The sequence below is a fragment of the Camelus bactrianus genome, chromosome 20, assembly GCF_048773025.1.
Source record: "Camelus bactrianus isolate YW-2024 breed Bactrian camel chromosome 20, ASM4877302v1, whole genome shotgun sequence".
In the NCBI taxonomy this organism is placed as follows: Eukaryota; Metazoa; Chordata; class Mammalia; order Artiodactyla; family Camelidae; genus Camelus; species Camelus bactrianus.
Genome location: NC_133558.1, coordinates 31102364 through 31114801, shown reverse-complemented (window position 1 = coordinate 31114801; position 12438 = coordinate 31102364). Strand labels below are relative to the sequence as shown.

The window sequence follows — 12438 nt, the reverse complement described above, 5'->3', positions numbered from 1 at the left end:
ACTCTCCTACATAAGCATAGCACAGTGAGCATCATACTCACTCGCGGGAACACTTATTAATGATAGATACTGTATTTCAGTGGGCAGTGGTTCAGATTTGTAGGAGCCTGTGAGATATTAGGAATTTGCTGACATTGCCCTTGATTCTTTGGGTATTTTTTTTTTTTTGCTGCTTTCTAAAGAGATGGGTTGTATCTTAATTACTGTTATTATTTGCTAAATAAATGCTTTTTGCGGTTGTATCAAATCAGTCTATTTCTGTGTATCATCTCACGTCTGTCAGGATCTAACAATACTTGCTTGGAAAGCATTTAACAATCTTCAGATACATAAGACCACAATTTCAGTTACGCCTAAGTTATTTTGAGCATAGTAAGCAAATATTAAAACCTCAAAGAATCTGTCACCTATTACTATCTGCCCCTAATACATAGCTATTAAATAATGCCTTCTTTTGTATCCTGCGCCGTTCTTCTTTGGCCATCACCTCTGACGTTTTACGTATTTCTGTCTTGGCAGGCAAATCCTTTACCCCGCCACAGTGAACGTGCTCTTTAAAAAAGGTTGGTTTCCCACAGACGAGAGAAAAATCAGGGAGTTCCATCAGCATTTTCAAGCTTATGATGAAGGTTTCCAGTACGGGTCCCAATTGCCAGAATGTCTCCTAAGGTAGAGAGTTGTTTTCCTGTGTTAATCCCCTGACCAGGCTCCTCTCAGCAGTTCCCCCATTTCTCTCACTCCCTTGTTCTGAGTAGTAGAAGTGGAAGGGATGGAAGTTCTTTCTTGTGACCAGTTTGGTGTGTGTGTTTGTGAGAGAGAGAGGGAACTGAGGGAGGACCTGAAGAAGAGAGATGGATTATTTCCATTTTGTTCTCATTTTGAGGAACAAAGGAGTTGGGGGAGAACGTGGCAATGAAGTGAAGCATTTACTTTGAGCCTTTTGTCCCGTGTACAGCTTACTGCTGTCACACTGACTGCTACAGCAAGGAACCCTGCTACGTGGTCAGGTGTGACCCAGGTCAGACTCAGACACTGTCCTTATCTCCCTGGGGCGAAAGCAGGTGTGGTCAAAAGGCACTTCTCAGAGTTGGCGCAGATAAAATTTATGAAAAGATTTGAATGCAAAGTAGCATGTGACTTTTTAATCTGTTGGCAGCTGGTCTTCAACGGTGATGGCCAGAAAAGATTAAAAAGCTCTTAGTCAGTTTGCTTTACTGGACTTAACCCAGCAGCGGGTCCCCAGGCTAGTTTCCCATCCTCCTGCAACTGCCAACAGCCAGAGCAAACACAGACTAGACCAAGCAAGTCCTGAGCCCCGTTTCATGTTCTGGAGCTTTCCTGGACACAGCAGTCATTCAATGCCAGTGCTTTAAGACTTTTGCAAACATTTATTTGCAAAAGATCCTAAAACGCTGCTGCCTTGCCCCCTCATTTTTCCTTGTGGACTAATAAGTCTGAAGGTAGACTTCTTGTGAAATTCCGGCTGAAAATGAAGAAGATATTTTGGGGAAATAGTTAAAATTCCATAAGCATTGCCCCTTGTATGCTGTGACCTGTAACTCCTAAAGTGCTTTCAAATTAATTTATACACATATTTTTTTCTCTCACCTAGAAAATGGTCAAAATCCAAAAAGTGGCTTCTAGCGCTTTTTGAGAAAAACATTCCAGATATAAAAACACACAAATCTGCAAAAGACAATTCCCTGGTAAGTATTCCTTAGCTTTTTTTGCTAAAATACATGAGATGAAAACAGTAATAAATGACAATTGTTAAAGAAGTGTTTTTGCTGAAAATCATGAGATGAGTTGGATACCGTTTTTGTGCCAGGCACTGACTGTGTTGGACAGTTTGCATACATTATTTTATTTTTCCATCCTCACAACAGTGAGGTAGGTGTTAACCCTATTCTACATAAGAAAACGCTGAGGATACGGGCAACAAAATAAAAAATAGTCTGAGGGATTTTTTTAATTGATTTTTTAAAATTGATATGTTACACAGCGGTTGTGTCAGCAGCGACAGGTGGAGTTCCAGCAAATTAGGCTCGACAGAGTTAACTTTGTTCTTGAGGTCAGCACCGCTAATTGTTTCTTTCCTCAAATGCAAGGACGCAGTGTGGTATAATTTAGAAAGCAAGCTGAGGGGAGGGTATAGCTCAAGTGGTAGAGCACATGCTTAGCAAGAACAAGGTCCTGGGTTCAACCTCCAGTGCCTCCCCTAAAAGTAAGTAAACTTAATTACCTCCCCCCCCAAAAAAAATTTCTTTTAATTAAAAAAATAATAATAAAAAGCAATGCAACAGATAAGCACTACTATATATAAAATAGATAAACAACAAGGACCTACTGTATAGCACAGGGAACTATATTCAATATCATGTAATAACCTATAATGGAAAAGAATCTGAAAAAGAATATACATATATATGTAAAACTGAATCACTCTGCAGGACACCTTAAACTAACACATTATAAATCAACTACAATATATATGGCGGCCATGTTACAAGAAAAAAAAAAAAAGCAAGGCTCTGAGAGTCAGGGTCCTAAGTGTCCCAGATCTGTGGTTCTCCATTCATTGGTCTCCTAGACCAGTGGTACCCATGTCACCTGGGAACCACTCAGTCAGAAACCCTGGGAGCCCAGCCATCTGTGGTTTAATACGCCTTCCAGGTGGTTCTGATGCTTGCTAATGAGTGGTCCTCAGCTCTGTCTGCTTATTAGAATATCTGAGCGCTTCTGAAAACTACCTGATTCTTCAGACTCACCCTCAGGGACTGGAATTCGTTTGGCCTGGGCTGCCCAGGCTCACATCCAGTCACCACGGCGTGCCCTCGGGCTTGGTACCCAACCTCTGGGCCTCATCTTCATCACCTACCTCGTAGAGTTGTGGGATTCAATGAGTTAACATTTGTAAAGTGCTTAGAACATAGTAAGGACACTCAGAGTTTGTCATCGTTCCTCTCACTGAAAAAAAATCACTTCATATCTTTTAGTATTTAAAGATTGCTTGCTTTTAGTTATGATAGCAAGTGTTGTCACAAACCACTCTGCTTAACCCTGGAAAGGAGGATAACTTTAGGGAAAAAGGAATGTGTGGGTGTTTCAGGCTCTCCCTCCCAAATGAAGGCAGTAGGTAGCTATGCTGGAGTGCCCTTCACTGACACACTGTCTCCACTCAGGATTCTGTTTTACAGACACGTCCAGACAAACACACATTTTTGTTTGTATTATTTTTCAGGATTTAGGGGTGAAGCCACATGTGTATAAAAGCTGCCCCTAAATAGATCTGTAACCTATGAGCCTAGAAAATAGGGTTTTTAATGCCCCAGTTACAACTCCCCACCGACAGTATTTCTCACATAGCATTTATTTTTCTTACTCGGAAGAAATGAGGCACTTTAATCATGTGCTCTAACTCCCTATTGGAATAAAGACAAAATTTGAAATTTGCTGTAACTAATCCAATGTTTGTGACTGGGGCAGAGTTCAGTCTGAATACTCATGAGCTGCGTAACTTCATTTTTTTTTTTAATGTTTTGTTCCTGTTTTCCTCCAGCAGTGTTCACACAGAGTTTATGTTTTTATACCCACATATAAAAAAAATGTGAGCTAAGAAGAAAATAAAAGATTCTATTGTCTTTCACTGCCTAAGTAGATTTCAATGGCCTGGTTAAGCAAAAAGACCAGAAGATTTTTTTTTTTGTCTTTTAAAAAATATTATACACACATTTTATCACATCATAATTTTATCACCTTTTAACATGAGCAGTTTCTCCCATGTTACCCTAGATGTATATTCAACTAGTAGTTTCATTTCAAGTTAATACTATACTGCAGAATAGCACATCAGAATGAAAGACATTTGTAGGATTTTTCATGAGCTTTAAGCTTTGTGCCATAAATTGTAAGCACGATAGAAACCAGGAGTAAATTAAATTTATACTCAAATTATTTTCAAATCTGCTAATCCATTATTACAAAAACAGTCACAATAAGACGGCCCTAAGGCTTATGAGGCGCTCACTCTGTGCTAGGCCCAGTGGTTACACATTTCACAAATTCATGGCTCACTTATTTTTCGCAACCGCTTTAATACCCAGATAACTGGGGATTAGAGCGATTAATCACTCTGGGAACATTACATGCCCTTGTAAGTAACAGCAACAGTCTCTCATCATACATTTTCTTTGGTTGTGATGTATTAGTTATTTTCCGTATTACAGGATCTGAAGCAAAACCCCTGCATTCTGGTGCAGTGCAGTTCTCTTAATCCCTGCTCCGTGGGAGTTAAGGGCTCTGTCTCTAAGGGGCAGAACAGCTGAGAGTGTGGGCTGGAGCCCGGGCCAGGCTCACAGGGTTCGAATCCCAGCCCACCCACCGACAAGCTACGTGTCCCTAGCAAAGTTCCCTGACTTAATTGTGCTTCAACTTCCTCAGACGTAAAATGTCAAGGAAAGTAGAGCCACTCCTTGGAGTTGCGGTGAGGACCGAATACTTAAATACTTGCAAAGCACTTCAAACACTGCTTGGCCTCGAAAGCAGTGACTGGACATGAGCTACCATTATTTCTGTTGCCTAACGCGAGTCAGTTAAGATTCAAAGTGCACGAGTCACTTAATGAAAATGTTATGGTGTCTGAATTTCTGCCTCGTGGGGTTGACTGTTGGCAAAGGCAAATCTGGGAAACCTTTCAATGAAGGAAATGCTTTCAAGGAATGTGTGTCATGACCTGAAAGCAACCACAGTAGGTGGCCTCGGATGGGGCCCTGATCTGACCTGGGACCATCCATGTCACATGTCAGTGCTCTGCGTGGGTTTAGTGTGTCGCCGTATTTATAATGTACTGCCTTGGTGACTCCCTTACCCATGATGTGCAGACTGAGAATTTGCGTGGCAGGTGAGGGGTGGGGTTTTCTCCTGAACGCTTCAGAAATCTGTTTCCATGTTGCTTCCATTTTCTAAGAGTGGAGGTTTATTTATCCAAAAGAAATTTTTTTAAAGGTAACATTTGTCAAAATCGTAATATGTACTCAGTTTTAAGTATCTTACAGGTAGTAACTCATTTAATTCTCACACCAGTCCTCTGAGGTGGGTACTATATTACGACCACTCGATAGATGAGGAAATTGAGACACAGGGCTTAAAGTTAACTTGCCCAGGGTTACCTGGCTCGTGAACAACTAAGCCAGTTTCCAGTTCCACATCTTGGAAATTGCCACTTCATCCTCACACCAAGCAAAAATCTAAACAGACCGAGAAATCAGCTACTCTTCTTGGACAGAGAGGACAGAGGGCAGCCCCGAAGACTGGAGAGACCAACAGGCAAATACAGGGAGCTGACACTTCCCAGGGCAGAGACGGGAGGGTGGAGACGGCCGTGGGAACCTGCACCAGGGCAGGAAGACCCAAGCCGCAGTTTACGGACTGCCAGAGGCTCAGTGTGGACGATTCTCAGAGTTAAAAACTCCACAGGACACAGTCATGGTGGGGGAGGCCTCCACAGTCCTTGAAACTTACCTGCGGGAGCTGGGCCAGGTTCCCACAGTAAGTATCAGAGAAAAATCTCCTTGGGCTTCCCACAGGGGGCAGGGAAAAGGAACAAGTCTGAACACCAGAGCACTCCCTTCTCCTTAATCAGTCCTGCCCGCAGCGGAAACTAAACAGAGCTTAACCTGCTGGAGAATTATCAGAGCCTAACTGAGCCGGGTAAGGGAAGTGTCCAACTGCAGGCATCTCCAGCCATCCAGTCCCACCTAAGTGGGGAGAAAAAAAACCTGAGAAACACTTGTGAAGTTCACAGTCCGGAGGCACAGGCTCACAAAAAGACAGTGCTAATCACAGGGCTATTGAATGCTACCCTCCCCTCACACCTCACCCCCACATCTCTGAAGACCTATTTATAGCAGTTCCTTTTACCCAGCACTTGGCAGGCTATCAAGAGAAAATTACAAGGCGTAGCATAAGGCAAAACAAAACAAAACAACAACAACAACTATAACAACAACAACAACACGACTTGAAGAGACAAAGCAAGCACCAGAACCATACATGGCAGGGATGCTGGAGGGAGCAGACTGGGACTTTGAAACAGTTACGATTCATATGCTAATTACTTTAATGGATAAAGTAGACAGCACGCAAGGACAGGTGGACAGTGTAAGCAGAGAGATGGAAATCCTAAGAAAGAACCAAAATGAAATGCTAAATAGAGATAAAAAGAAACACACAGCAGAAATGAAGCATGCCCTTCATGGGCTTATTAGTAGACTGGACACAGCTGAGGAAAGATTCTCTGCACTAGAGGATGTGTTAGTGGGATCCTTGAAAAGAAAAAAGCAAAGAGAACAAAGACTGATAAAAAAAAACCGTACAGAAAGTGGTTACCTAACTACATCAGTAATCACTTTGAATGTCAGTGATCTAAATGCACTAATAAAAAGACAGATTGTCAGGGTGGATTAAAAATACTGACTATATGTTGTCTACAAGAAACTCACTTTCAATATAAAGACACTTTAATATAGATTAAAAGTAAATGGATGTAGAAAAAATATACCATGTGAACACCAGTCAAAAGAAAGTCGAAGCAGCTACATTACTTTCAGACGGAGCAGACAAAACCACGGCGAATGTGAAAACATCAGTGGTTGTTAGGGACGGTGGGGAGATAAACATGCAGAACCCAGAGGACTTTTTAGGACCATGGAATTACTCCATATGATATTGAAATGATCGTAGATGTCATCACGCATTGTCCAAACACATAGGTGTGAACTCCAAGGTAACTGTGGACTTTAGATGACTATGATGTATCAATGCAGTTTCATCCTCAGTTAAAAAAAAATGCACTATTCTGGTGAGTGATGTTGTTGGTAGGTAAGGCTGTGCATGTGTTGGGGTAAGGGTTATATGGCAAATCTCTGTACTTCCCCCTCAATTTTATTGTTAAACCTAAAACTGCTCTGAAAAATAGTCTTTGAAGAAAAAACGAAGCCAGGATTTGAACCAATGCAGGAAGAGCAATGAGCTCCGGTGACCCTACTCCTAATTTCCACACAACCTGTTAAATATGCAAATCCTTTAGCATGCCTGAACTGGCAATTGTAAGAATGGCAAAAATGTAGTATCTTTCTGATGAAAGAAAAATGCATGGTCTTTGTTTATTAACTTCAGGCTTTGTCACAGAGCCCTGGTCTGACAGTATTTATTTCTTTCAAGCAGACGGTAATGCAGGCGGTGCTGGATGTCTTAGAGATGGAAACAAATGAACAAAAGGGTCCCAACTATGGGCTGTTACTACTTTGGGCCTCTCTGTCCAATTCTGTCCCTGTAAGTATATTAGTAAAGGAAGGGTTGCATTTCTGTCTACTGTACTTTCAGGGTTTCCCTTCATTTTTCTTTATTTTTTTTTCAATCTTTCCACTTATTATGGGGAAGAAAAAGACATAATAGATTTGGTCTTCAGATAGAATAACAAAACCGAATGCCTAATAAGATCTGATAAGATCACATAGGAGGCGAGCAGAGAGCTGGAGTGTATTCTGTCCTCTGGAACGCAGCATGTCACGGGCAAAGGGAAAAGTTTGCTCTTTGGGGTCAGTTGCAACAACAGTTGTGTATGGAACACCCTCTGTGTTAGGCAACATGCTAAGTCCCGGTGTTGCAAAGACGAGTAAGTCTTGACCCCAGCCATTTATTGGAGAGAGAGTAGGTAAACGGATAGTTTCAGGAAGAACTGGGCTTTGAATCCAGATATCCCCAGCCATCACCATAGAGTCTCATGGAGGCAACTGAAACTCTCTGAGCCCCCACTTCCTTATTGGTTAAAAAAGGGGGGGATGATACAACTCTTAGTGTGTCCTAGACTTGGGTACTTAATAAGCGGTAAGCCTCACTTTTCTACGAGGTGGTTGTGAGGGTTCAAGGAGATAAACCTGGCTGCTCCCCAGTGAACATGAGTTTTTGTCTTCCGCTTGACCCAGTCTCCCTCTGGGCGCCATTCCTGTTTGGATTACTTGGCATCACGGTCCTGTAACCTACCCCGTGCATGGAGCTGGTGACACTGGAACTCACAACACTCCTAAAGAGAGTAGAGATTTTTGAGCCCTTTATTTTTAAAGCTGTCACGAACGAGAGTGAAGCCCTGAGATGTGTCTGGCACTTCGTGCTCCGTGCACGCTGCTTTCTTGCGTGAGGAGGGTCTCACATTCACTTAAGAGGCACTAATGTTATTTGAGAAATTAAAAGGGTAACCTTTTCATTTATTTGTTTTCTAGTAAACCAGAACATTCAACCCATCTCTAATGATAAATGTGGCTATTTTTCTTTTTTTTTCCCTAACAAATAGAAATAAGATGTGTGAAGTGTTATTTATTTCTCCTTCCTCTTGCGAAGCTTGTGGAAAGCTTTCTAAGTACAGATATTCTGGTTTCCTTTAACCCATTACAAACTAATTGAGTAAAGAGAGGAAACAGAAAATCCTGGCTTCCCTGCTCAAATGCATGTCAGCCACTAAAATAAGTATTTCATTTGGCGTGGGCAAGTAAAAATGGTCCAATCTTTTCCCCTAATATTATTTTCTAATTTTTATTTCATATACGATTTTCTTGGAAACTGATTAAGCAATAGCAAAATTAAAAAGAAAAAAAAAAAAAAAAACACCTCCCAAAGCAGGAACAAAACAGCCACTCCTGTCACAGGATTAATTCTCAAGATCTCATGAGAAAGGGACACAAAGCCCCGTTGATCTGACCCAGGGGAAGTCGGTTCTTTGGAATTTGTTCCTGGCACTGGTGTGAAAGAATCTAAATCATTGATTTCAGAAGGGATGTAGTGTCTGATGATTAGCAACAGTTCCATCTTGCTGGCTCTTCCTGACCCTCTACAGAGGCAGCTGGTGTGCGGGCAGAGATCCTGGAATGGCTTTAGAGTCAGGTCCAAAGCCACATCCCAGCACTGGGTGACACTGGGCCAACTGTTTAACTATGAGCCTCAGTGTCCTTATCTATAAAACAGGATTAATGTTACCTACTTCGTAGGATATTGTGAACATTTTGTATATATATATATATATATATACGTATATTTTTTAAGAGAAGTAAGCCTTTACTTCCTTGTTTCACAAATAAAACTGAGTTGGCTGCAGCATTATATTCTTAAGAAGTGGAAACAGTCCCTAGTACAAAGTAGGTACTCAGTAAGTATTTGCTTTCCTTTCTTATAAAAAAGTTACACCATGGTTTCAATCAGAAATTACTTTCAATGGCCCACTAATAGAAAACTGCCTTGGCTTCCAAAACCTGACCTCTCAAGTGCCCAGGGGTGGGAGTGGCCACTGCTGTCCCCACTCCTGTGACCTCCCATCGCCGTCCGGAGAGCGGCTGGATGCCCTGCCAGAGTGCAGGTGGTGGGGCTGTCCTGTCCTGTGTGTAAGTCACATTCCTCTCCTTTCTTCCACCCTGTGCTCTGTCTCAAGACCCATGGAACTCAAGGCCTGGGACAGGGCGCCAGGAGGCTCTATTACGAGACCAAAGTCGGAGAACTTAAGTGGACCGACCCAAGATACTAACCATGATTTATGAAATTATTTCCATGGGAAAACCATTTCCGAGTTCCAAGAAATTCCTGACTGTGAAATGAACCTTTAAAGAACATTTCCCCCAAAACTAATCTCAAAACTGATGTTTTACCGTTTTTAAACACTCTTGAGTCATGACTGCCTCTCCCTTACCCCCACCCCACCCTCAGCTCCCCCGCCACACAGCATTTCTTGTCCGTACCATCAGTTGCCTGAACATTTAGCTCTTTTCCTCCTGTGTCAGTCTCACGTCCTCAGTTAGATGTGAAGGTTCTTTGTGCAGGTTGGATGTCTTATACAAATTTGTGTTTACATTGGCTGGTAGAAGACTATCTGGCCTGTGAATAAAGACTCCATCAATATTTGTTAAACCTTCCTTTGAATAAAGGATGCTGTGGGGCGTACTCAGTTCATCTTCTCCCTGACTCAGCCCACAGGGCTTTCCTCCCCGTCTCCTCTCACCTTTGTTCTTACCTCTCCAAGGCCATGGAAAGACACTGTGGTGGCTGCTTCTGGTCAGTGAGCCAGGTGGCCCTTCTCCTCTTTGCCCAGCCCTCACAGTGGTCTTGAGCCCACTGGCAAGATACTAATTGGTACTCATGGGAGCCATTTTTAACTCTTTTCCCAGATGTGATGAGCAAAGACCCCAAGGTCCCATATTCTTATTTGTTGATTCAGTGATGTACATAAACTTCTTATTTACTCTTTCCTCTTTTATATGCCTATTCCTTTCAAAAGAGTCATTCTTTTCATTAAAAAAATTTTAAGTAGAAAATAATATAGATTTTTAGAAGAGAAATCTGTAAAGGAGCCATCAAAACAGTAACTAACACCATTGGGCGGTCATTTACACTTTAGCTGACTTCCTTGAGTTTGCCATAAAAATAAGCATTTCCCAATTTTAGTGAATCTCTAAAACTCTAATCAAACACGTGAAACTCCGAGCCCCCCTGTTGTGTCACTGAAAATCTGTGTACTGTCACTAAGGTTTATTTTTCCCACGCATGAGCTCTTGACTCTAAATAAGATGGATTGAGCGTGGAGTGGTTATTAATTAAAGTCAACAACTCAGCACTTCCGCCTGTAGATGCTATAGAAAGAGCCCGAGAGGGGAGACCAGGGGGAGAGAGCTCTCGGAGCGTATCTCTTCAGCAGAAATGGATTAGATGGTCTCTAGGTTTAGTCTTTCCTAATCTGGATAATGCCAGAGAGAGTGGGTCTCAGGACCGTGGAGGCGCTGGTGCTGCCGTTCACTTAATTCATGTAAATGGCACCATGCTTATCCCTGCCATATCAGTTTAAGGTCACCAGGAGGAAAACACTGAACACTACTGAATTTGGCTCTCTCCGCTCACTTCCTTACGGGTGACTGCTCTTCCTCTTTTGACCACAGGGGGGAGCGCTGGGATTATTTAAAGTACTTAACGTTCCCTCCCCAAAGAGAAGAAGGCAAGTTACACCAAAAATGTTGGCTGAGCCTCTTCAGAACTGATTTTCTTAGGTGAAATTTCTCTCACAATACATGTTTACAGAAGGAAAAATGAAAGGGAAACCCAAGCTTCTTTTAATGATTTAATGCATGTTGCCTTTAATGTGTAACCTAAAAGTAGAAGCAAAAACATCTACCTGAGTTAGTGGAAAGTTAATTTCTTTTTAAGGAAGGATAGTTTGTTGACAATCCTGTGTTAGTCTCAGATGCACAGCATAGAGATTCAGTATTTTTGCAGATTATACCCCATTGTAGGTTATTCCAAGATACTGTATATAATTCCCTGGGCTGTATATACAGTATATCCTTGCTGCTTATCTATTTTTTTTTAATATAGGAGTTTGTATCTGTTAATCCCAGACCCCTAATTTGTCCCTCCCCTCTTCTCTCCCCGTTTGGTAACCACAAGTTTGTTTTCTGGATCAGAGTCTGTTTCTGTTTTGCTTGTACATTCATTTGTATTATTCTTCAGGCTCCACACATTTGTATTATTCTTCAGGCGCCACATGTAAGTGACATCATATAGTGTTTGTTTTTCTGTGTCTGACTTATTTCACTAAGCATAATATTCTCTAAGTTTATTCATGTTGCTGCAAATGGCAGTATTTCATTCTTTTTTGTGGTTGAGTAATATTCCATTTTACACACACACACCACATCTTCTTAATCCAATCATATGTTGTTGGGTGCTTGGGTTGCTTCCAAGTCTTAATTATTATAAGTAGTGCTGCTGTGAATATTGGGGTGCATGTATCTTTTCAAATTAATGTTTTTGTGTTTTTTGAATATATACCCAGGAGGGGAATTGCTGGATCAAATGGTAGTTCTGTTTCTAGTTTTTTAAAGGAGCCTCCATACTGTTCTCCACAGTGGCTGCACCAACAGTTTACAGGGTTTATATTCCCTTGGGAGGGAATTTATATTCCCACCAACAGTGTACGTGGGTTCCCTTTTCTCCACATCCTCACCAGCACCTGTTATTTGTAGACTTTTTGATGATGGCCACTCTAACTGGTATGAGGTGATACTTCATTGTGGTTTTGATTTGCATTTCTCCAATAATTAGTGATCTTGAGCATCTTTTCATGTGTCTGTTGGCCATCTGGATGTCTTTGATGTGTAGCAGTATAATTTTATCTTATAATACAACAGTGAGGAAAGATAGGAAATAATTCTGATTGGTCTAGAGTGAGAACTTGAACACATGCTCTGTTCAGTGATACCCTGGGAACTTGCAAGCATGTCCAGTTGGGTGTGAAAGGACCCTATTTTTGATATTGAGTACTCTCATAATTTAGTTTATGAGATTTTAGGGATAGTTTCTGGGACTTATTTAAAATTGCCATGTTTCATATGCAGAATATATGAT

At 41.5% G+C, this 12438-nt stretch overlaps 1 protein-coding gene across 1 annotated transcript in view; it reads left to right on the top strand.

Moving 5' to 3' along the window:
* CYP39A1 (cytochrome P450 family 39 subfamily A member 1) overlaps positions 1–12438 on the top strand; it is a 57896-nt gene that overhangs the window by 11630 nt on the left and 33828 nt on the right. The window contains exons 4-6 of the mRNA XM_074348849.1: positions 520–669; positions 1613–1706; positions 7225–7332. Coding sequence (XP_074204950.1) covers positions 520–669; positions 1613–1706; positions 7225–7332 — 352 coding nt within the window. The remainder of the gene's footprint in view (positions 1–519; positions 670–1612; positions 1707–7224; positions 7333–12438) is intronic.